At 46.8% G+C, this 26,045-nt stretch overlaps 1 protein-coding gene across 3 annotated transcripts in view; it reads left to right on the top strand.

Annotated features, from left to right (window-relative positions):
- Nucleotides 1–25,329, top strand: part of GLI2 (GLI family zinc finger 2) — a 186,766-nt gene extending 161,437 nt beyond the window's left edge. For all 3 annotated transcript variants that reach the window (XM_030241758.2, XM_030241757.2, XM_030241756.2), the window contains 7 exons: nucleotides 368–481; nucleotides 3,513–3,644; nucleotides 7,216–7,365; nucleotides 10,931–11,095; nucleotides 15,526–15,807; nucleotides 18,821–19,157; nucleotides 20,194–25,329. In XM_030241758.2, coding sequence (XP_030097618.1) covers nucleotides 368–481; nucleotides 3,513–3,644; nucleotides 7,216–7,365; nucleotides 10,931–11,095; nucleotides 15,526–15,807; nucleotides 18,821–19,157; nucleotides 20,194–22,550 — 3,537 coding nt within the window. In that variant the 3' untranslated portion in view covers nucleotides 22,551–25,329. The remainder of the gene's footprint in view (nucleotides 1–367; nucleotides 482–3,512; nucleotides 3,645–7,215; nucleotides 7,366–10,930; nucleotides 11,096–15,525; nucleotides 15,808–18,820; nucleotides 19,158–20,193) is intronic.
- Nucleotides 25,330–26,045: the final 716 nt, after the last annotated feature.

Here is a 26,045-nt window from a genome sequence, read left to right as displayed (position 1 = left end):
TTCTCAGCAAATCATTTTGTCACATTGAGAAATAAAACTGGCTTGGATGGGGCTTGTATAAGGCTTTGATGGCTGTGCCCTGGACTGGACTGCTCTGAAACAGAGCAGCAGTGGCGAGGCCAAGCTCACCAGTGAGCCTGAAGCTGAGGCTGCCCTTGATTCTTCTTCCCTTTCTCCCATCCCTCTGCCTTGCACAAACCCACATGAGCTAGTTTTCTTATGAACCCCAGGCCAACTCTGCTGTCCCTGGCACTCCTGAAGCTCAACCTTGATTGATTTGAAAGTGAGTTTTCAATGAGTAAGTGGGCCACTGTCTGTGTGTCATCCAAAACCCCCATGCCATTTCTTGCCTGGTTTTCTTTCCTAGAGCAAGCAGAGCAGTGAGTCGGCCGTGAGCAGCACCGTCAATCCAGTAATTAACAAACGCAGCAAAGTCAAGACTGAAGTTGAGGGCTTGCCCCCAGTGTCCCCAAACACACAGGTAACCTCCCTGCTGCAAGCCATGTTGGGGGGTTGAGGCAGTGAGCTGCTGGGTCTCATATTTGGGAGTGATCCTCTTGGAGCAAAAAGCCCAGGAAGGGACTGGGCAGAGCTGCAGTGACTGAGTTAAGCATTCCATGGGTACTTGGGACTCAGCTTGCTGTTGCTGTGCTTGGATAGGAAAAAAAGGAGAGAGCAAATATATCAAGTGTAATAATCTAAAAATGATGTCTGAGTTTTCTGCGCTGCAAAGCAAGCAGCATTAGTGTCTCGGAGCAAACATAGATTATGAGGGAAACTTGCATGTAGGTAGAAAGCTTGCAGAAAAAGCTTTCTTGATTCAACAAGGAATTGCTCCTGGAAACATCCTTTACACTGGTGACACAACATTTGACACAAAGAAAGGCCTAGAGGCCTTTGCTTTCTTTCTGGAGCCCTGTGATTGCAAACTGCTTAATGGCTGACAGTATCCATCTGACCGTCCTTTATCACAACTGTAAACTATCAGGAGTGCTCTGGGCACTTCATTTTCATGAAATATTAAGCCGTGTTATTGTCAAGCGAATGGAAGAGTTGATGACAAATTTCTCCTTCTGCCCTGGTTCAGGAGCAGGTCTCAGCATGATGCATGGGGACAGCAACGTGTGCAGTCATCAGGGAGCTGGTAAAATTGATGAAGATAGCATATCAGGGAAAGATAAACATGCTGTAGTCAGCACGATTAGGGCAAAGAGGCACCTCTCTGGAGCTTTGAGTTTAGGAGTGCATCTACACACTGCTGCAAAATCACATGCCCTGAAGAACCAATCTGGCCACCGCCTGGGCTAACAGGGCAATGTGTTTATTTCTTGCAGCAAATGAAAAAATATTTGAAAGCCATCAGCTGCTTTCTCAAAGCATGTGTTAGTAGAGGAGCTGTGGGACAGACATCTGCTTGCTCAACCACTGCCATCCTCCGTGCACTGCTCCATGCGAAGCCATGTGCACACCCAGCTTGGGAGTGCTTGGATAGCACGAGCTTGGCTCAACCCTGCAGCCCTGCTCCAGGGGTTTTATCCACTGGGTCTTAAAACCACTGAAATTGGCACTGAATGGAGAAGTTTAAAGTAATGCAATGAGATTTTATTAGAATAGCTAGGTGAAATTAGGAGTAGGAAAATGCATGCTGATCATCTAATAGTTCCTAATGAGGCGGTATGTGAAGTAATTCCCCAAGAGAAATGTAGGTTCCACATCTTGCAGTATTTCAGTATTGACTGGGAAATTACTAGAAGGTACCATGTAAAAGCCCGTTCTTGGCAAGGAGAACAGATTACAAACTGAATATAGTGGGTGTCTCCTTTGGTCTAAGCAAGAAGAATTAATTACATTTAGAAATTCCTTTCCTGCAGGAGACTGTGCTGAAAGTTGTGTTACAGTCAGTTAGTAATTGACTGATCCACTTTTTGCTGACTGTGAAGTTCATCTATCCCCAAAAACATGTATGTTTTGTTTTGGAAATGCTGCATTTGAAACGCCTCATGTGAGTTGTGGTTTGGGTGTTTGCAATCCTTGGCAAGACAGTAACTCCCATGATGGTTTGTGCTGTAAAAAATAAGATCAGATAAGATTTGTGGGACACAGTGAAGTACCAGGCACGAGGGATCTCAGTTACTGACTTCTGCAGTACCACAAGAGAGCTCCAGTACAGATTCAGACTAGCATTGAACTAGCTAGAAATTAAACAAGTCAGTCCTTTTCAACAATTAAATTGTTACAGTTCTGTTTTTCCAACAGAAAGTATAAAAATTTTGGCAAATAAGATTTTTAGTAGAAAATTACAGTTGTCCGGGAACCGCACTTTGCATGGAGACAAACATTAAAAAAAAAATAGTGTTTAAAGCTCAACCAGTAGGAATTGCAGTTAAAATCAGCTGCTGTTTAACTTTCTCAGACTATTGCTCTGGGCTCTGGTATAGTTTGAATCTCCAGAAGTCTTTCTGTAAATTACTATAGTTTCCTGTCCCAGGAGCCACCTTGCAATATCTTTTTTTCTTAAATAAGAGCTAATTAAAACAAATCTCTTCTGTCTGAAGGTGTCCTGGAGGCAGAATGCTTTGTGCTAGGCAACAGTAGTATCTGGGAGGAAAGGGATGAAGGGAGTCCAAACCTGCTGGGTTTTGCTTTGCTAGATTCCCAAGCCAATAGTGAGTGCTGATGGCCTTGTCTGTAGTGCAGGTATCTGATGCATGCAGAGTTGACAGTTGTCCTTACTCGCATGTGTACTAATTATGTTGTATGTTACACTATTGTGTAATTGCCCATGCTTTTATCCTAGCAGCCATAACAAAAATCTTCTGTGCTTCATTTAGCACTGAGGAGCTGGCTAGAAAGAGAAGTTAAGGAGAGAGCTCACAGTGTACCCAGCATAAAAGTAACTCATTTATGAGTTCAGAGTCCCAGGAGCTCTGTTCTGCAACGTACTCTTCACTAGGTCTTGCTCGAGCTTTCCAAACGCCCCTGTGAGAGAAGTGCTTTGAGACCTCATCACTTCATCCCTGTGGAGCATCTTGCAGGAATAAACCTTTGGGTTAGGTATCATTTTCTCATCCACTGAGAGATGTAGAAAACAGGAGCCCCCTGCCCAGCCCATGTCAGGTGAGTGGGCTCTGGGCTCTGACTGCCCTGTGATTTCTTTATGCTCATGTTTCTCCACTCCACCCAGATCAGTTGTTTTGCTCCAGCAAAGAGCACAACCAAAGGTCAGAAGCCAGCTCTTTCCCTTTTTCTGTTTTTGCTGGGACTGCCCACAACCCAGCTGAATCTAGGCACTGCTTCAACAGTGGTTTTGAGGTGTTTCGTATTTTCTCATCAGGTCTGATCCACTTCTGCCAAAACCCTGTAGATCCTTATTTCACAGTAATTGTGGATGTTATGTAGCCAGAACAAGCATGGTTTTGTGATCAGTTGATACTTGCCCTGTAATCTATGAGTGATGGAGGAATTCAGATGAAAGAAGTTCACCTTATACAATGCCCCGTTATGTGTTGCAGGAGCATCTGACAGACCTGAAAGAAGATCTCGATAAGGATGAATGTAAACAGGAGCCTGAGGTTATTTATGAGACTAACTGCCACTGGGAAGGGTGCACAAAGGAATATGACACTCAGGAGCAGCTCGTCCATGTGAGTAATGGTTGGGAGGAAACCCCAGCAATAAATTTGGGTTTCTGTGCACTTGTCCTCATTTTTTATCAGTAGCTGCTGTACAGCCAGAGCTCACCCTGGGAGCTACTAAAGGTGCAAATCAGAGATACGGTGTGTAAACACTGCCAAAGCAGGTCGCTGCTCCCCGAGGAGTTCAGCTGAAAGAAGGCTCTCATAGATTATGTGATATTGCTCCCTTCTCAGCTGCTGAGGCTGCACTTTCAGTCTCCCTTGTGCATGGCCCAGTGACAGAAGGCTCAGTGCAGAAGACTGGATCAGAAAATGGGGAAAGGGGCTGAGCCCTTCTCTCTTCACTGGCCAGATTCACTGAGCTACACCAGCTATGGGTCAGGGATCATCCATGCTGTCCTGAGTCCTAGTCCAGGCTGGGAAAGCCTCTAATGCTGCTGTTAATGAGCTGTGGAGCCATATCATTAGAGGCTGTTGACCTGCTCAGCTCATCCCTCCCACAGAAACAGAGCACTTTCTGACTTTGAAGATGTGCTCCAGTGTCTGAAATACAGAAAGTGGGTTGATTTTCTAAAACTTGGGCAACAGGGCTTCCATAATCACAGTGATGTTCCCAAACCAGTGTCAAAACTGCTCTCTGAAGGATCCCCAGACCAAGTCATTAATCAGATTTTCAGTTCTAATTAATTCCAAGAACCTTTTGTATGCTTTGCTTCATCTGGGTATCCACCATTTGGTTTCCTTTGGCTTCTGGGGTCAACAAATTCCTCATCCTCAGGGAAGTGCCTGTGAAATCAGACATGATCTGTGTCTAAGGCCCATTTTGCTCCCAGCCCAACACCCTCCTAAGTCCTTATTTTGGGCCTATGGTGCAAGTCCCATTTCTTTGAAGCCAGCCCATATCTGCTGGGAATTCACCAGCCCAGCAACCCTGATGCTTTCAGCAGAGTTTTGGATTAAACACCATTTGCAACAGGAGCTGCTACCTTTTCCTTCACCCTCAGCTGCTTGTCTCAAACAGACTCCCAGCTTGCCAGGGGCCACCCATGTGTAACTCACATGTAGCCCCCTTCCTGAGGGCTTGTGTCTACTTTCACCATTTTTTATATATCTTCATTTTGGATATGTTTAGATGCCCCCAAATTGGCATCAGTCACCATTTGCCCAAGTTCTGCACACAGACATTGTGCAGAGGAACTACACTCTAAATTATCATTTTGGGCACATGTTCTTCTTCCATCTAAGGCTAGTGCCTGCCTGCCCCTGCCAGAAGCCACTAGTTCAGTGCATCAAGTCCTTGAGTGCAGACAGATTTGGAAACAGTTTCAAGGCCAGTTGAGTGATAAGGTGCTTAATGGGTTGCACATTGCATGCTATGGTGCATTGCTTTTTTGGGCTTAAACCACAGCATGCCTGTCACATGGGCTGGGTTCACGTGTGTCCAGCAGTTTTTGTGTGTTTCCCTCTCAGATGTAAGAAAAACTAATTCTGGCCAGAGCAAAGTGCAGAGCACCAGGCAGCTCAGCACAATTTCCAGAACAAAACCCCAAAAATAAACAAAGAAAAACATTTGATGAAATATCCCAAGATTTTCCTAAATTTGGAAGGTTAAAAAAATTGAATCTTCTGTACTGTGATTACTAGCAACATGGGGTTGTGGATTTGGGATGCCCAAAATACACTGCAGATGAAATACAGATGTTGTGGGCCAGCTTCTGAGAAGGTGCCATCTCACCATGCATGGAAAGACTCTAGTTTGTGTGCAGAACAAAGTACCTGTGTGAGCAGGGTCTGTTCCTCTTACACAGTGTGCTTGTGGGAGAAGTGCATGTCAACAGGGAGCAGCAGCAGTGATGACATATTTTTGCAAGCACTGCTGCTGCTCCCAGCCTCAAAGGTCACACTCAATTTGAGAAAAGCCCAAGCAAAGCCTTCAGCCAGGTAGGGGCTAGGCGCTGTAGCTGAAGTGGGGTGAGCTGTGCAACTCCTCCTACACCCTGTGATGGGAAGCAGATGTTGCCTAGACAGGGAGTGAATAGTCCTGAATGGGGGCTGCAGTTCCCTTCCTGTAAATGTTCTTCCTCTGGCTCAAACAAGTCAAAAAAGGGTAAGCCTGTGCTCTTCCACACTCCCAGCATTGCTGTGTGTAGTCCTGGTTGCAAGTTAGACTCCCACACAAGAGAGCCTGGAGATGTGTCTCCCCAGTCTGGTCTGGACATGGTTTAGCATGTCCATGGGTCTCTGGGGAGGTTCATCACATTTCCATCATCTGAGGCTAAAATCTCACACCAATGCCACATTGTAAATCCAGAACTGTAGGCAGCAGAACTCTAAACCCATACAAAACCTGTCCCAAACCCAGGCTTCCCCAGCTCTCCCAGCACACAGCTTTGGCTCTCAGTGTTTGCGTGTGATGCCCAAGAGACCAGCTGAGCCCCCCACACCTCCTCCTGTTTCTGGGTAGAACTGTGACCCAGGCTGCAGGACCTTGACCCCAGGATTTGACTGCAGCACACAGAACACCGAGACTGAGTTCAGCTGGAACTGTGAAGGCTGATGAATCTGTTTTAATGTTATTTTGTGTCCTCATGCTGCCTCCCTGCCCCAAGAGAGTCTCATCCCTAGCTGCAACATGTGTGCCTGGCCTTGGCCTGGGGACGAAGGCGGGGGCTGGAAAAGATCTCAGCACAAAAAAAGCCAAAACCCAAAACCAAAGTGGTTTATTTTAGGATTTCCTGTCAGTGAATGTCTTCTGAAAACACAGGAGCGAGGACAGGCATTATTTTTGGCAATGAGACCCCATTCAGAGAGACAGGGCCGCCCCAGGAGCGGCGCTGCCGACGGGCTGGCCCCTGGCTCTGTCTATTTTCGGCAGGGCTTCATCTGCCCTGCACTGGGAAAAATCGGCCCACTTCTCCCTGCCAGGGTGGATGAAGGCACCATTCTGGGTCTGGCTTTTTAGCACTCCAGCACAGAATTTTGTGGGCCTGAGTAATTAGCAGTAAATGAGCTCTCCCTGCTGCATAGCTCTTAGATGCTGTCATTTCCTGCCAGCCACCAGCTCTGGAGGGCAGGTGGATGTCATGGGGCCAGCATATGGACTTAGATGCATAGGATCATTTAGGTTGGAAACAACCTTTAAGATTATTGAATCCAATCAAGGCTTGTCTCCTGTCCATCATCCTCCAGCAGCATCCCAGGAAGGGGTCTCAGGAGTGTAAATGCAGCACAGGAGGGTTCAGCAGAACCAAAAATTACTCTGTCTTCCTTGTCAAGAGTGGCATCAAGCAGCTGGGGGCACAGTGAGAGGGCTTACTTCCCTCCAAAGCTCCCATTGCTTTTGCAAACCTCTCATTTTTAACCTGAGAGTACTCAGTGTGCTTGGTGCTGCATGCCTTTCTTTGCAGGACACACCAGATCACAGTGCTGGGTCCCTGGTGTCACCTGTGCACCTGGCACCCAGGTGCTGCAGTGCCTGACAAGCACTGGGGAGGGAACATCTGGCTTTCAGAGCACTGTGCATGATTCACTGGCTTCAGCTCTTCCAGGAGTGACCTGGTTTTCCTTTCTCCCCTACCAGCACATCAACAACGATCACATCCACGGGGAGAAGAAGGAGTTTGTGTGCCGCTGGCAGGACTGCACACGGGAGCAGAAGCCCTTCAAGGCCCAGTACATGTTGGTGGTGCACATGCGAAGGCACACGGGGGAGAAGCCACACAAGTGCACGGTGAGCTGGCAGGGGACATCTCACTTGGCAGGTGGGACACCAGGCTGGGGTGGTCACAGAAATGTGATTGCAGACGTGGGCATGGCTTCAGGTAGGGCTCTGCCAGGCCAGCCACTGGCAGTGGCTCAGAGCCAGTCCAGCCCTCTGTGTCTGGGTTAGCTACTTGCAAGTTAGACCCTGGGGACAAGAGGACAAGGAGTGTAGTTGAGGTGTTAGTGGGCAAAATTGCATTTCCTTGGGAAGAACTATTTCAGAACTATCACAGAGATCCAAAGCAACTCAGGACAAGTCACTTAAGGTGACAACCCAGCCAATTTAGTTGCCTGTATCCAAGAAAGAAATCCAGTAATGCCACGCTGTGGGGAGGTGCCTAACCCTGGTTGAGTCTAACCTGGCATCACCCACTACAGCTGCTGGGAATGCAAGATTCCCTCACCCATGGCCCTAAGCATTCACACATGCCTCTTTCTAGCTTGGGAATCTAGGCCAGCACCTCCTGCCTCTGCTCTCTTAATCCAGAGGTGAGGTTAAGCCATAGGTGCTTAAACCCCAAAGAAGGACTCAGTCTCCAGACCTTCTGTGCACCAGCAGCCCTGTGTCTAGGGTTAAACACTGCCTGAGGAAAGTATGGGCACTGTTTTGTATCTTAGCCTCAAGATATGAAATCCCATATGTGCCTTCACACTTGGAGCCTCTCACCACCCTGCTTGCTGATGTGGGGCAGCCAAGAATGCCTGATGCAAGGCACAAGAGGGAAACAAGGTCATGGAGTTCAGTGACTGTGGTCAGCTGTTGGGAGAGGTGTTCACAATCTCCCTCCTCATCTCCTCCAGCCTTTATTCCTCCCAAAGGTCTTTTCCTCCCTGTCTTTTGATATCCTCTTCTCTCTGCCTTCTCCTCCTGATGGCATTTCTTACCTGCTCTGAGGTCAGCATTACACTGTTCCTCTCCCCAGAGTCTTGGGGATGAGTCTCTTCCTGCTCAGCAAATGTCTGAGCCCTCCTCCCGCATCTTCCTCCTCCTCTGCTCCATTAGCCAATTCCAGCCCTGCTCACTCCCTGGCTCTGCCCCAGCTCCTGCTTACAAATATTAGGATATGTATGATTTGCTTGCTGCATGACTCCTTTATCAATCTTCCAGCCTTGTGTTCATTTAATTTAGAGCATAAGCTCCCCCGGGGCACAGGGCCATGTCCTTTGTTTTAATCTTCTAAAGCACTTTGCCCAGTCTAGTGCTTTACCAATCTTCCTTAAAAGTATCAAGAAATATTGATTGTTGGTGCATACAAAGTGAGCACTGAGGGCAAGTCTAGCCTGCCCTTGTAGGCAGAGGGACTCAGGAGACAAAAACAGCAGTGGCTGAATCCTCTTTAGTGCTGTGGTGGAGCTGGAAAAAACACTGCTGCACAATCCTGCCCTTTTCAAGCCTCAGTTTTGTCACACTAGGGCAATAGCAAGGCTGTGTTTGAGTCTCAAGTCACCCTCTGCCTCCTGGAGAACTGCAGGCCCTCCATGTGCAGTATGTTGCAGCAGCCGTCCTCAAACCGGAGAATCACCAGTTTGTCAGGGATAAAGGCAGTTCTGCAGACGGTGCCCTTCTGTGGCAGAGCATTCCTTGTCCAAGTCTGGCAGTGATTTTTCAAAGCAACAATGGTTTCAGACAAGAAGTTTGTGGTGTACATAAAGCTACAGATGAGCCCAATTGCAGCCTGGGATTTGGTCAAGGCTTATTTCAACAGATGACAGCTAGAACTCCCACTAGCATAATCAAATCCACACGTAAGAGTGGGAACAACTGCTTTGAACATGCACAGGCTGCTTTGCTGAGAAGCTTTTATTTGAAAATGTGGCCTTAGAACTTTTGCTCTTAATAACTGCGTTTTTGTGTCAGTATCCAGCAAAACTAGAATGGACGCATGAGTTGTCTCATGCTGAGTTCCCTTTGTTTTCCAGCAAGAGGAATGATGTATTTCAATAACTGTAGAGACTTGAGTTGTAAAGGATTGTTTGTACAGGGCAAGAGAAGAAAGAGATATACTGTGCTACCTCAGAGCTGTGGCATGTTCTGTGGGACAAATGGGCTAATGAAAGTTGTTTGAGGAAGAAAAACTGGATCCATCCCACCCTGACAAAGCTGTGGAAGGAATCAGCTCTTGCAGGATGCTCCTACTGGTCCTTGAAGAGATGTGAATATCTCAAAAGCAGAGCAAATCTGCCTTAGGTCCACCATCCCTTTGCTAGACCTTAAAGGGGATCTTAAGTAAACCTTCTTTGCCAACACAACAAAGTTGCATGGGATCAAACTGTACCTACATGCTTCATGGATTTCATGAGCTGCATGTTTGCCTCCCTCCCTAGCAGTGCAGCAGTGGATGTGGAGCCCAAGGCAGCAGGTGCTGTTACTATTGAATGCAGGTGTCTGTGACCAGACCTTTGGATCTGTAGAACCACTCAGCTACCCCTGGGAAAATCAGACACAGAGCATGACCTGTCCTGGCTCCAATTTTTTCACTGGCCAAGACTCAAGCAGAGCTATGTGAAGTCTTATCACAACTGGACTGAACTTGTAGGCATGTTTAAGTAGTGTGACTAGAATACAACACATATATTACAGCAGCAGGGGCTGCTTGTTGAAATTTAAAGGGTGGTTTTTTGTATAGGAAGTACAGCCTGGGCTTTTCAATGCTCCCGGCTGAACAGGCAGTGCAGCATTTAGCTAGAATTTGCAAGGGAGCCTTGCATTTCTTAAAACCTCCCACTTGTTTTATCAGAGAGCACTTTAGAGACTCCTTGGTTGGAGGTGAAACCTTCCTATGCTGAGATGGGGCAGGTGCAGGGAGAAGCCTCCAGCCCAGCCAGAATGGAGGGTGGCAGGATTTAATCACCCGAAGCCTCACCACGTCTCCCAGGCTGCTCCTTCTCATTGTGTGGGCAGCTGGTTTCCTTCCAGGAGGAAGGTTCCTGGCCTGTTTTGTCATCCAAAAATCCATCTGTCTTCAAGATTGAGAGTCTTGTTTTTTAAACTGGTAATGTCAGACAGCCTGACCACAGCATCCTCCAAGAGTAAACCCAAGCTGTAATTTGGGAAGCTTTAAAGCTTGCTAGATTTCTGTTTGTGTGTTAGGGAACTGTCTGCTCTTTCCAGTGTGCTAGTGAAGTTGCAAGGCTGGTCAGACTGTGGAGAAGCTGTCAGTTCCCTAGGTGGGAAGGAGGGGGCCCCTGTTTCTGAGTGTTTTAGATGCAGACGGGTGGCAGGAGGGGCTGAGAGAGCTCTGTAGGAGTGGAGGGGTGTTTAGCCCTGCTGGAAAAAAAGAGTCACTTGTTGAAATGTCAGGTGGGTACCCAACAAGGAGTAGCACCTCAAATATGACTCACTGCTGAAACTCTCAGCCTGCCTAGGGAAGCAAATTCTCCCAACAAAGTGGATGTTGTTCCCTAAAACACAAGCCCTTTAAAAAGAAGAAAAAAAAAGAAAGAATGAGAAACAGATTGGAAGGGTTTAGGCAGGGGGAAAATCAAATTTTTCTGGTTAATTAATCACTCCTCATGTGGTTTTTTTATTTTAGTTTGAGGGTTGTTCCAAAGCCTATTCCCGCCTGGAGAACTTAAAGACACACCTGAGGTCCCACACTGGAGAAAAACCTTATGTCTGTGAACACGAAGGCTGCAATAAAGCCTTTTCCAATGCCTCGGACAGAGCCAAGCACCAGAACAGGACACATTCCAATGAGGTAAGCCTGGGCTCACCACAGCTCAACGGAGGGCTTTTTTTAAATTTTGCTGACAATAAACATACACTTTACACACTGGACGCATGTAAAAAGAAACCTACTGTAATGAGAGGTTTATCTTATTTTTTAACGGGATTTATTTTTGCTGGGGAGCCAGACCACATTAGCTTTATATTTATGAAAGCTGTGTTTGAAATCATAAACAGATGTTAAAGTATGCAAACTTTTTAATCGACTTTGGAAATGAAAACAAGCATTTTCCAAATATGTAATTTTTAATAGCACAGATAGTATAGTACAGTTGTGCAAGTGGAGTTTAATATTACTGTGGAGCAGACTTGCAGTAATATAACAGCTACCCTGGATCCTGATGCTCTGGAAATAACAGTTCCTCCATCATTTGATGTACAATGATAGAGCACAGTGCAATGCTTTGTTAACCTTGGATAATTAAGACCCACTATTAGTAGTTGGGGAGTAGAGGAAATTGCCTTTATTGTAACGCATGTGATGGTCTGTTGCAATCAACCACGGCCGACGATTGAAATTTATATTACCACTAATTAGCTGACAGGGGAAGAAAAACAACACTCTAAAGTTCTAATAGTGTTTTCAGCCATGAAGAATTCAGTCTGTAGCCTAATTTGCAACAGTTAAATATAGACTATTGGAGAATGGAACACAGTTGCCACGGCTGACAGCCTTTTGAAGCGATCCTGTGTCTACAAAGGGCTTGTTGGGAGTATTTTTATCTCTGGCATAGTATCAGTCAGTGATAACCAAAGCTCTGTAGGTTTCAGAGATTCTATTTCAGTCAGAATGAGAACTCAAAATCTAGAATCTTCTTCCAGGCCGAGATGATGCTGAGATGGACTGATGAATGACTAGGATCCCAGGGTTGTTTGAACTGGTTTGGGTATGAACCCAAACATCAGGATTGTTCTCCACCAGCAAGACACAGCTTAAAATTAACCCATATCCACACTTAAACTGGATAGTTTGTAGTTGTTTTAAGGCTACACCAGCTTGAGGCCAGGAGGGACTACAAAGGTAGGTTGCAGCCTCCTGTCTGCTCGGCAGTAAGTGGTGTTTGACTACATAATTTTTCTATGTTAAAGCTTCTTCTCCTGAAAGGTAGGCAATTGTGGTTTAATCTCACATTTTACGTGTTGGAAATTGCTTGTTCTCCAGCCCTAGATGCTTTTTCTGCCTTTCTTCAGTGCTGGATCCATTGCTCCTTTCATTGTTGATATTTCTACCTCTTAATTTTGCAGTGTTAAGCCACTCTCCATATTCTCGCTCATAAACTGAATAAATCAATCAGGCCACTGAAGATTTACATTTTTGCAACATTGTTTCCTGTCTTAAAGGAAATTTGCATCTCTCTTCCATTCCTGAGGATTCTCATGTGAATGGATCACAACTGCTGGTACAGCTCTCAGTGCTGGATACAGACTCACTCAGCCCAGTCTGTGCACTCTGACAGTATGTGAGCGACTTTTTGGCCAATAGATCACTTGAGCTCAGATCCCTGGAACTTTACCAGGAGCTTTGCTGGACAAGGCAGTTTCCCATCTGAGCCAGCTAATGTCCCATGTGGAATTTTCATTTTGAATGTGTTAGCAAATGTAATTTCTCCAATGGGTTCAGATTCCCAAGTGTTCCAGGTCAGGAGCTGCATTGGATCTGGGATGACTCCACACTTAACCTGAGCAGAGCTTGAACACACTCAAAAGTCAGATCATTTGGCTTCCCCTTGTGCAAGAAGGTGAGGCTGTAGGGCAGGAGCATCCAGCTCCATGTCTCTTGTGGACCCTGATCTAAATATGCTGACACTTGGCACAAGCTGCTTTCAAACAACACAAATCAAAGACTCAGATAACAGATAGGGATTTTATCCTCTGCAGTTGCTTTCCCTGAAGGACACCTACCCTTTCTCTGGTGTAGGAACAGCACAGCCACTAGTGGAGGATCTGTACCAGTTGGCCCTGCCACAGGAACTAAAAGGCACTGCCATTATCCAAATCTTACATTTTGCAGTCATGCTCATTCCTGAACCGCTGTTCAACCCTCCTTGATGCAGTACAGAAACACCCCAAGATTGTGGGAGATCTGTAGGCTGCATACAGTGGCTCTCTGGGCTATATTTTTGACACCCTCTTTGTGAGGATCATATAACACGATCCTTTACACCAGCTGATATCCCTCACAGCAAAGCTCATCACACTGGGCAGCAGGCCCAGGCAAAGATGCTGCATCCAGCTGTGGCCATGACCACTGGCTTAGCAAACTGTACTGAGACCTTGGCTCACAAAACCACACAAATGCAAAGCAGAAGTTTGTGGCTGTGAATATTTCCCATTACCCATTGGTAACTCTATTGTGGTTCCTAGCTACCTTCTAAATATTTTCCTCTGCTTGCAGTGTTTACTTGGAATACACCAGTTTCAGAGTTAGTCATCCAAGCCTCCTCTAAGGGGGAAGTTCCAGGTTCCCTGTTTGTCACTATCATTGTGTGACAGGACGTAGGTGTATGGTCCAAACATGCTGAAGTTCAAGGCTGGGGCTGTGTTACCACACTGACTTTGGTCTGAAATTGTTGAAGTGTCATACACACTATATTTCAAACTTTCAGTGACTCTTTGAATCCCTTCAGGGGATACCTTCAAACTTACACCTGGAAAAAGGGCTTTCATCCTGTGACCACTCTCCAGTGCATACACAGAGGAGTGGCTTGAGTTCATGGCCAGCCAAAGACTCAGAGTGACATTTTCAACAACTCAAGCTGAACAAGGGTAAAACACATAAATCCAGTTCTCCTTTGTGTGTGGGGAATTCTCCGGTTCTCCCACCCTAAGGAATATTACCCTGTATGTGCATGAGTGTGGGAGGGAGGCATCTGAGACATCTAAACTCTTGACTTCACTAGGGTGAGGATGTCACTAGATGTCAGAATCGGGATAACCCAGGGATAGATCAAGGCACACCAGTGAAGCAGCAGGTGTGCTTAGCTCAGTTGCAGTGGGAATGGCCTGATGAAGAGGATGATTGAATCCCCTTAGGTGGAGTGTCTGCTGTCTGAGCAACAGTGATCATGTTACCCTAATTGCTGGGGTCTGAAAAATCAGAACTGTTAAGCCTAAAGGATATTTATAAAAAAATCTTTGAGCTGTTCATATACAGGATTTTTTTCAGCACATCAGGTGGGGGTTCTGTTCTTTGTAATAAGGCTTGATAGCAGTAATAGTTTTTGTATAATGCTTGTCCAAAAGGTTGCATTTTTAAACAAACTATTTTAATTTTTGTGCTTTGGTTTACCTACCTTTAAAATATATAAAATATTTACCTCAGTGGTGTGTTACCTGGATTTAGCTGGTTTGAATGATCTGCCAAGATCAGTCAGGAAGCATGCTTTTGAATACAAAACAGACTTTTGGTGTTTTTCATGTGATGATGCTGGGTTTCTGCAAAGCATATATACTTCTTTGTATTTTTCCACTTAAGTTCCTGGACAAAATTGCAAAACAGATTTAAAAAAAAAAATAATAGGAATGGTCATTTTGGGTAGCCTTCAAATAACATCTATCTGTTTTTTCTCAAGGATCTATCCTAGTGCATGGGCAGAAAAATACACAGAGTAGTTGTGAGGTCAAAAGCAGAACTTGTGATGAATTCAGAGCTTCCAGTGCAGCAGCACCAGCTCAAACAACTGCAGTGCTAATACACTTTGGAATTGGAGACTCAGTAAAATAAAAAAAGTAAAAAGAATAAAAGTATCTGTTTGCCAATTTCTGTTTTCAGGAGCATGGCTTCAGCCTTGTTTTCCTATGGCAATCAATGATTCATGAATTTGGGATAGAGTGCTGTCGTCTGAAAAAAACATTGCATGCCTGTGGTTTGTTTTGCACAATAGCAGATTTCAAGGTGACAGGTGCTGGAGTGGTGTGAGAGATTGAGTAGGGTGAATCCAGTCTGGCTTGAATTCACTGGACTTCCGTCAGCCAAAAGGTGTCAGACATTTTCTTGGTGTAGACCCCGCCTTAGCAGGGCAAATGTGTTATTCCCAGTCCGCTACATCACCTCCTTCCCATCCTTAATCAGGAAACATTCCTGAGGTCACCCGAGCAAATACATACATGGGAAAGTAATACTAGGAAAGTATTTAGTGAATTCTTAGCTGTCTTTTGATCCAGAAACTGAAAACAAGAAGTTTAGCCAACACCAAATGACCAGCCAAGTCTGTGTGGATCGGCAGCAGCCCATATATCACATCTTCCATATCTCAGTCTTTACAGAGTCCTGTGGAGCAGATGCTCCAACATTTTGCTGCTGCCTGCTGCTCTGCTCATTGTATTTTCTTGGCCCATACACTATACCTGGAATATCTGGGCTTATTCTAAATATAACCCAAGATTTGCTTGTGTTGACAGAAGCCCTATGTCTGTAAAATCCCCGGCTGCACGAAGCGGTACACGGACCCCAGCTCCCTCAGGAAACACGTCAAGACGGTGCACGGGCCCGATGCTCACGTCACAAAGAAGCAGCGCAATGACGTTCACCCGAGGCCACCTCCGCTCAAGGAAAACGGGGACAACGAGGCCAGCGCCAAGCAGAGCAGCAAGGTGTCAGAGGAGAGCCCCGAGGCCAACAGCACCACAAGGAGCATGGAGGATTGCTTACAAGTCAAAACGATAAAAACAGAGAATTCTGTGGTAAGAGCAGTTGCTTTTGGCAGAAATGACGTGGTTCCTGATGGAGAAGGGGCATGAAGCATTTGTATTCCATTTACCTCTCTGGGCAGGTGCCCTTCAACCCTAGAGCTCAAGTGCAGAGATGAAACTGCAGGTCAGAGCACAGTCCACCACATTTTGTACCTTCCTACCCAGCATCATAAATTCCTGCCCGTGTAGTCATGGGGGCCATGTGATGCCCTTTGCTGAGGCTGGCATTCCTGTGCTGTGAACGTGGGTAAAACCCAAGAGTGTGGTCAGATGAGCTTTACCTACCTCACCAGTTTAAACTGAGCAATGACCACAGGGCAGAGATTGATGAATGCTTCTTGAAGCGAAGGTCCTGGCTAAGCAGTCCCTTTTCTCCTCCCCCTGCACACTTCACTCCTTTTCTTTCTAGTCTGCTGCTGTTTGATGAAGCCACTGGGGATAAAACTAGCTGTTCTGTTTTTGTTGAGTATCTTAAAGCAAGTTCAATTCCTTGATCCTGTCCACCATACACAGAAGCACAAAATCCCTGGGGGTGTCAGGCACCTCTTGAGATCTCCCTGATCAGCCAAGGTTGGCTAGAGCAGATTACTCAGGAGTACAGAAATTCAATACAGGACTCCCAGCTGCTATAGAAAATTGTAGCAAGGTGATGGGGCAGGGGAGTGAAATTAGGAATAAACATGGGAGCAGTGCTGTGGCCCACAGAGTACAGACTGTCACTCAGACATGATCAAGCTTTACAGCTCCAGCATCTGAAGCAAAGGCCATTTATCAGCTTTCTGTCCATTACAGCAGCTCCACTACAGGCAGTAGTGTGGTCAGTGGTACTAAGGAGCTGTGTGTAGTGGTGCTTTCAAACACATCAAGCCTCTTCCACCCCATTCAGGATGGAGGACGAGATGGAGTGTTGTGACACATGAATCACTTTTACCTTTTGATGTTTCTTTTCACTTTTATACACAAAGTTCTGGTCTGCTGCATCAGCTCAGAGTGGGACAGGGTATGGGCTGGATACAGAAGAAAAGACCTTCACCTGCAAAGGAGTGTTCACATATTCCCCAGCCTTCCCATTTGAGCTAAAAGAACTTTGAGCTCCAAAATATATATTTTCTTGATTTAAATCCAGGCTAAAAGATTGTTATTCCTGTGAAAAACCTGCCCTGGAGCTACAAAGATTTTCTCAGAAGGGTTAGGGGATGTGTTGTTGGACAAATTACTAATGAGCAGCATGTTTCAGTTAAGAAAAAATTTAGTATTTACAGGTCCAGAATGTCTCTAATTGACTAAAGAAACAATTTCCTGTGATGAGGTTCTGTACTGTGTTACAAAAGCTGAGTGTGAGAACCACTGGACAGAATGACCTTTCTCCAATACTCTTCCTCCATGTGTTTTGTTGGGTTTTTTTCCCTATGAAAACACTGACACAATTACAGCTCCCCACCCTGCTTCTCCTGAAGGTATGGGCTTGTTTTCCTAGCACTCTGTGCTCCCAGGGTTCCAGCCAAGCCATCTCTCTGGCAGCAGGGCCCTGGGTCATGTGTTTCTCTTCACTGTCCCTCTCTAGCACTGCGTACTTCCCTTGAGCACCTCTGACAGGTGGCATCTCATCTGGTGGGTCCACATCCAGCTCCTCTTTCATTTAAGGTCAGGGTGGTGGGAGAGGTGAAATGCCTCACTGTTTCCCATCATTCCCAGGCTCCTTGTTTTGACCCATATTTGTGTGTCACTCCAAACCCATGGAAACATGTAGAAAGTCTCTCCTAGGAGCTTTTATTTGTGCCCCCAAAGAGGGAAGGCAGGGAAGATGAGGAATGGGAGTGGGGGATATGTTGGTAATTTGTGCTATATTCTGCATTTCTCTCTTCCTCCTTTTACTAACCTGGTCCTTTTTGTTGATGCTGTCCTTGTCCTAACAACCTGTTCTTTATTCCCACTTACCCTTCCTTACTCTACCTTCCTAAGGACAGTCGATACTAAGGTGAGCAAAGAAATCCTTTGTATTAAAATAGCTGTATAAAGCATGATCTCCTGCAGATCTCTGTCTCCATTTAATCCTTGCTGGGTGGAAGTGGAAGTATGTGGGGCAGTGGGGAAGGAGAGGAAAAATTTGCTTGAGTGCAGAAAGGGGAGGATGCAGTGCCTGAGGATTCCCTTTGCCACCTTTCTCCCAGCATCACAACTTGCCATTAAGTATTGGGATTGCAGTCTCTATCGTCTAGACTGAAGGGCAATCAGAGCCAGTCAACCCTGCCCATGGGGGCTGCCATGGAGTAAAGTAACAACACTGCAGCACTCTGCATTCCCACCTTGGCCCAGGGCAGAGTACTTTGCCTTTTCAGCATTCCCATTATTGGCTGGAGCATGGGCCTGGAGCAGAAAGCCAGGCATCCTGTTTGGTAGCAGCAGCAGAGCAAGTTCAGACCATATAGTGTCTGCTGCAAATAAACTACTCAATGTGAGTAGTTTACATTCCTAATGTAAATAAAATAAATATTTATGGTGCTTATCTGCCTTATCTGCAAGTGGGAGTTTGCAAACAGTGAGCCAGGTTTTTATCTGGCGGGGAAGTTTGTCAGCTAACATAATTATATGTTAGGGTATTTTAAAGACAGAAATACGTTGTGTCTGAAATACTTAAGCCTTGATCCCATGTTAGATAAGCCAGTGTTTGCTGCAATATACCTTGCACAACCAGGTGACATGCTTCGAGAAATATCTGTCCTTCTTTTGGAGGAAGAACGTTTGGTTTCTCTCCATCTTGCAGTTGAATCACCATGGTTTTTCCAGCTGTGGGGTGCTGTCCCATCCTCCTCTCACAGGGGGAAGGCATCTGCCTTTTGGAAGAGCTGGGATCCTGCAGCAGGGAGGGGTAACAGGACAAGGGAGGGCCTAGAAGAGGAGCTCTCTTAGCCTCCAGGACTAACACTGGGGATGTTGGGCTCCTGATTTCTTTCCATCCATGTTTTCCCCTGCCCAACTCTTTTTCCTCTTTTCCCTACCCAAGATGTGTCAGTCCAGCCCTGGTGGCCAGTCGTCATGCAGCAGTGAGCCATCACCCCTTGGCAGCACCAACAACAATGACAGTGGAGTAGAAATGAACATGCACAGTGGGGGAAGTCTGGGAGATCTGACAGCGTTGGATGACAACGCTCCTGTCGTGGACTCAACAGTCTCATCTGGTAACTCGGCAGTCAGCCTGCAGCTAAGGAAACACATGACGACGATGCAACGACTTGAACAGCTCAAGAAGGAGAAACTCAAGACAGTTAAGGATTCCTGCTCATGGGTGAGCCCAGCTCCACAAGCCAGAAACACCAAGCTGCCTCCCATCTCAGGAAATGGTAAGCCCTGGGCCTGGACCATGTCCTGTAGGAACATTTCAGAGTTTGACTCTGGTTTCATACCCAAGAGTCTACCCTGGAGGAACGAGGATCATTCCTTATTGCCTCTGAGTCATGCTTTGACAGATAAAGATGTCGGGTAAAATGGATAGCTTGGGCATAACACACAGCCATCTGGTGGTGTGCAAGAGAAACCCAGGTGCTCTGTTCTACAGACCTATGAAGGGAGACAGAGGTTTTGGTGTCCTTGTTTCTGAGCTTGCCCAGAACCCAGACACGGCTGTCCCCGCTGTCTCAGTTACAGCCGCAGTACTGCTTGCATTTTTTCTAGCAGTAGGAGATCCCCAGGGGCTAATGTGCTTCCTGGGAGGCCACTGGAGCACAGCAGCAATCCAGACAAGACCTTCCTCCATAATCTTGCTCTGACAGAAGCCTTTTGTCACTCAGAAACTCCTGTCTACTGCCTCCAGCTTCATATGCTTGTTTCCCACTGGCTGATGATTCCGGGTAAAAGCATCTTTTTGAACCCTCTAGAGGTCCTCTAACTTTGCCAAGAAATCCAAAAGCATAGTGCCTGGGTTATACTAGATCTCAGAGCTTCGTTGCTCTTAGAAGAGCCTTTGAATGTCAACTTTTGGGTCCTCAGGCTGCTCTCCCAGCATCTGTCCAGAGAGTAGCTGTGGTTGTAGCTATGTGCTGTCCCTGTGACACTGTTCACACCAGTCCTACCTTTGTCCTACTGAGGGAAGTCCATGTGGAGACATTTCCTCAGAAGCTGAGTGTAAGGGGTGTACATGTTACAAACACTCTGCAGCAGGGGCTTCTTAACTTCTCTTCCCAGACTTCTTGCTCCCTTTGCATGGGCATAGAGCTAGAAATGAAGCTTTGAATTCACTAGCAGCACATGAAACTCATCCTCACTCCCATGAAGTATTTGGGGGTGGCTTTGTGGGTCTGTATTTTGGCACCTAGAGCACTACAAAGTGAAATTTTTCAGCTAACTAAACATTTTCCTTCCCTGCAACCTTTCTTTCAGGCTCTGTTCTAGAAAACAGTGGTGGTTCTTCTGCTATGCTGCCTAACCCCAGAATAATGGAGCTGTCTGTCAACGAGGTTACGATGCTGAACCAGCTCAACGAGCGCCGTGACAGTACAACAAGCACCGTCAGCTCTGCCTACACTGTCAGCCGCAGATCCTCAGGGATCTCCCCGTACTTCTCCAGCCGCCGTTCCAGCGAGGCTTCGCATCTCGGGCACCGCCCTAACAACACGAGCTCTGCTGACTCCTACGACCCGATCTCCACGGATGCCTCCCGCCGGTCGAGCGAGGCGAGCCAGTGCAGCGGGATGCCGGGTCTGCTGAACCTCACACCAGCTCAGCACTACAGGCTGAAAGCCAAGTACGCTGCTGCCACAGGGGGCCCTCCTCCGACTCCCCTGCCAAACATGGAGAGGATGACCCTGAAGAATAGGATCTCACTGATGGATGGACCGGACCCCACCTTGCCCTCCATCCGCCTCCCGCCAGGTCCCAGGCGTTGCAGCGATGGAAACACCTATGGCTACCCATCAGCTCCAGCGTTTCCCCATGAGGTGCAGGGCAACTGCACGAGACGGGCAAGTGACCCTGTGAGGAGACCTCCTGGAGACCCCCAGGCTCTCCCACGAGTTCACCGCTTCAACAGCACCAACAGTGTGAACCCCTTCCATCCTCCACACCCCACAGACAGGAGGAATTTTGGTCTCCAGAGCTATGGGCGCTCAGACGGGAGCCTGCCCCGGCACTCCTACTCACCCCGGCCACTGAGCATCAGTGAAAACCTCGCCATGGAAGCCATGTCCGGGGAGACAGACGTGCCCATTGGAGATGATGACATTATGCTGCCAGATGATGTGGTGCAGTACATCAAATCCCAGAACAATGGGACAGTGGCCGAGAGCACTTCCATGGGGTACAGCAATGAGATGCAGAACTTCCAAGGAAGTGGGAAGCTGCAGCCTCCAGCCTTGCCCAGCCAGCGCAGGATGGCGGTGGCTGAGGCAAGCATGAGCCACATGGGACCCATGATGTCAGAGTGTTCCATGAGTTTTGATACTTCTTCAGACATGAATAAAAATAACATGCCTGTCCAGTGGAATGAAGTCAGCTCAGGCACGGTTGATATCATGTCCAATCAGTCAAAGCAGCAGTTTTCACAAGGGAACTTAGCGGTGGTCCAGCAGAAGCAGAACTTTGGTCAGTACCAGAACTACAACCAGCAGCAGATGCAGCTGCCAGACAACAGCATGAATGCAACACAGCAGAGCTTTATGCAGAGAAACATGGGCATGGATGGGCAGAGGCTAAACTGCATGCAGCTGCGGCAGCAGCACATGAGCCTAGGTCCCAGCATGAACCCCGATATGGGCTTGCACACAGGGTATAACCAACCACATCAGATGCTGAGCCCCAGTGCGGTCAGTGGCAACCCAAACCAGATCTCTCCTAATTGCAGCAACATGGCAGCAAAGCCTGGACCCCACCTTCACCCTCAGCAAATGGACGTGGCGGCCAGCCCTTCTTTGATGGTCAGGAGCAGCAGTGAGCGCACAGCACTGGGACAGGTCATGCACGAACCGAGTCAGCAGAACTACTCATCTCAGCCAAGCCACCTGACCTTCCCTGTGGCTCAGGAGACCTTTCCTCAGCCCATCATGACCTCCAATCAGCCCAGTTTCGAGCCTCAGCAGAGCGTGGTGGGTTCAGCTGCGCAGGCATATCCACCTGGCATGATCCAGCCTCATCCTCCGCCGGAGCCAAACCCAGGCAGCAGAGTCCGAGGGGTCCGCACCGCCCAGCAGCTGGGCTACATGAGAACTGCCCATCCTACAAACACCATCAGCTCTGGCCAGGAGACAGAGGAGGCCATGCACAAAAGAACCAATGACATGTTGTTGGCACCAGCCCAGCAGTGCGTGGACGGCACGAGGGACAACAACTTGATGTACTATTATGGCCAAATCCACATGTATGAGCAGAACAACGGCTTCGATAACCACGCAGACTGTCGGGTCAGGCAGCAGCAGTGCACACAAAACAGCAAGCCAGCCACTCTGCCTTCCCCAGGAACAAACCAGGTGTCCAGCACAGTGGACTCTCAAGGTCTTGAGCCTCCCCAGATAGATTTTGATGCCATCATGGACGATGGGGACCATTCAAGCCTGATGTCGGGAACCCTGAGCCCCAGCATCCTGCAGAACCTCTCCCAGAACTCCTCTCGCCTGACGACTCCACGAAACTCTCTGACACTGCCCACCATACCTGCGGGGATAAGCAATATGGCAATAGGTGATATGAGCTCCATGCTAACCACGCTGGCGGAAGAGAGTAAATTTCTAAACATGATGTCGTAACGGTAAAGCACAAGGCCTTGGTGCTATCCAAGGGGCTCTGCGTGAAGCAGTTGTATGAATGTGCTTTTCAAAAATAATCTGTTTCAATAGAGTAGGGTTTTTTATAAGTGTTAAATACATTAAAGGATTTTAAAGTGAAAATTTAAAAAGTCTGTGTACAGAATTATGTAAACTATATGCAGGCAGTTCAGTACCACAAGGGTGCACCTCTAGTATTATTTTTTTTTGGCTTGGTTTCCCGGAGCACTGAACGGTATCACCACCAAGCTAGGAGACAGCATGAGGGTGGTTAGAGATGAAGCCCTCCCTGCTGGGAAGCCCTGTAAATAGCCCTCCCCATCATTTTTCCGTTAGTTACATTTGCAAAAAAATTCCATTTTCAATCCACCCCAGAAAGAAATGAGAGGATGCATTTTTGGTTAGAATAAAAGCCATACTATGTATTCTGCTCTGATGAGAGTAGGGTTTAGTTACGTCTCCAAACAAGCCCTCTGCCAGCAGTATTGTTTTGTACCGGTAAATACCTTTGTACCTTGCAAAGAGCAACGTTTCCAAATGGCTTCTCAGCAAAGTGCCTTACCATGCTTCCTTGTTAAGTAGCCAAGGCCTCTCTTCCTTTAAAAATCAAATATAGTGTATTGTCAGAAGCGTATATAAAATGTACATTTATAAAAACATAGTGGTGTTTCTGAGAAAACATTGGAAAGACACATTGATGAGACACATAAAAGGTGAATGCACACTTTGATCAGATGTGTTTACAACGTGGTTTATATCATGTGCAGAGTGGAGCGGAGGTCTGGGAACAGCAATCACTGGGAAATAATCCCCCGTGGCAGGAAGGCTCTGGCATGCAGACTGACACACATGCATAACTTTGCACCTTCTGAACACAGTGACTTTCTGCGAGTGCCCCACATGCATCTTTAATGTCAGAGTGCTGGAGCACACGTTTCTGGATCCCTGTGCAGCTTTGCAGCAGCTTTGCTCTCTGGTGGGTTTTCCATGCTGAGGTGCTCACATAAACAAGTGATGGTGATGGAGAGACTTTTACTTTCATTCCAGCCCACTGTGCACTGTGACAGCACTGGGGGAGCAGGTTAATCTGCCAGGGTTTGTCCATGTGATGTGCTCAATGCAGGGTTCTGCCTGGCCTCCATGTGCACAACAGGTGCCTTGCTGCACTGATATGGGGCCAAGCATAAGCCAAAACACCCTGCCCCACAAGCAGGCTTGTTGGCATGCACCCAGTGCTAGTTTAACATGTCCCACAGCATGAAAAAACTGCTGTATCCAAAAATATACCACAGTCAACCTGAGTAGTTCATTTGTCTAGCAGACTGCATCTGCAGCACTAAACATGTGTATAGTCTCAAAACAGGTATTTGAGTCAGAATAGTAGCTTGGTCAGTGAGAATCTCTTGGAATCATCATTGAGGAAGAGATGGGAGGAGCAGGGCCTCCTGAAGTCAAATTCTCCACCAGAATGTAACTGCTCTTAATAGTGACCAGCTGTTTCCAGGACAGTCCCACCTGCCAGTACGTTGATCTTTGTTGCATTATTTATTTTGCTGTTGTTAGACAAAAGGGTAGAAGCAGTGGGGTGGTTGTACTTGGGAGGAGGCCTTGCTTGACTTCAGACTGCATTGGACAAGGACACCTCCTCTCATCCTGCTCTCATAGCCTCAAATACTTTGTACCCCATACGCTGAAGGGCGGGGAACAAGTGTGACATCCCCCTCATGTCTTTACAGCTGGACTGAGTAGAGCTTCACTCTTTCCTTCCCATCTCCCTGTTGTATCAGTGTCATGTTCTCCTTTGCACCTACTGTTCCCCCTGCACCAGCACCAGCACAGCTCTATAAAGGTGTTTTCTGGTGTCTTTGCTTTCCTTTTGCACAAACTGATGTCAGGATCACTCTTCCCAGTATCACCAGGGGCTGACATGAAAATGCCACGTGCTACCTCCAGGCAAACTCTGTGATATCGGGTAGGCAGGAGCTGTGCTTGGCAGAGCTGGATGGGAACAGCTTTGCTGCCAGGTAGCCCTGGGTATGGCTGGTGCAGGGAGGTGCTGCTCAGCATCCTGCAGTCTCATCATCCTCATCCCAAATGCAGAGGGTGCACACAGGGTGCTCTCAGCCCTGCCCTTCACTCCTCCATGATTCCTGCATGAGGACAGGGAAGCAAAGCAAGGTGCCTGGCTGTTTATTTGTGTCTCCTGTGAAAGTTGTGTTTAAAGGGATTGTTTTATAGTCTGCTGTATATATTCTCCTGCAGTTACTGACCTTGCCCTTGCCTTCGCATTTATGAAAAGAGGGCAGTACATGTTTTTAGGACATTGTATGTTGTCCTGGACGCTTGGAGTACAACTGGGCATCCCTTATGCTGAGATGGATCAGGCTTTCATGTGTCCTTTGATTGCTAATGACTTTTTTAACAGCTGCATAGGGCAGCAATGGCTCCTGAGTCCCTCCTCACAGATATCTCATTAGGAAAAGTTCAAATACAGAAGCAAAACCAAATCTCCAATGACTTGAGATTTTTTGGACTTTCCAGTGGTGGTCTTCCTTCATTTACTGAAAAAGTATTATAATAATCTTTCCAGCACTGTATATATTATGTATAGAAGACATCATTACTAAAAGTACTGTAGGTGAATTGTTCTGTCAAATTTATATCCTAAGAACATTTTTAGCTGTTTTCTACATCATAAGAATGGAGGTAACATGCTGAACCTGTATATAAACCTTTTGTACATTAAAAAGTAATTTTTTTTCATAAATCATTGTGTCTGTTGTTACTTTTTTTATTGGCAAATGCTGTTTGGTCTTGGTCTGTTGTTACCACACCAGCACTGTTAGTTGGACTCTGGTGGTGCTTAGGAACAGTTGGTGAGGAGCTGGTAGGGCGTGTGTGTGATACAGCACATATGTGGAATGGTCTTGCCTTGAAGAACTTCTACTTAAGAGTGAGATGGAGGTGGCAGAAAAAGAGGCAGCAAGGTCAGTGTGTGCAGCAAGCACAGTCCTGCTGCCCAGGTGTCTTTCATGGCCTCTTGGCAGAGATGATTTAAAGGACAGTGGGAGTGCAGCAGGGATTGTACATGAGAGGGGCTCAGAGCAAGGGCTGGACAAATTTGTCAATCAGAAGAATTATTATAAAAATGGCTTGTTGACTGACTTGGTCGTTGTCCAAAAGGAGACAGAAATAGGGCAGATTAGCAGAGCTGTGATGGGCCATGACAGTGGCAAATTGAATATTGAGTTTGGAGAAAGGAGAAATTAATCTGTGCATTATGTATGTGATGGGAAGCAATTATTGGGTGAGCAACTGATAGATACATCAGTTGTGACTAGTTAGTCTCATCCAGCTCCTTGATGAGAAAGATTTAATTTGGCTGCAGCAAGAGTTAGCTCAGCTACTCAGGAGACTGACTTTCCACTTGTTTTTGTTGAGGTGGGTTGGTGTGCAGAGGTTAGAGCCTTAAGGGAG

Source organism: Serinus canaria, chromosome 7, assembly GCF_022539315.1.
Source record: "Serinus canaria isolate serCan28SL12 chromosome 7, serCan2020, whole genome shotgun sequence".
In the NCBI taxonomy this organism is placed as follows: domain Eukaryota; kingdom Metazoa; phylum Chordata; class Aves; order Passeriformes; family Fringillidae; genus Serinus; species Serinus canaria.
This window is presented reverse-complemented; position numbering and strand designations above follow the sequence as displayed.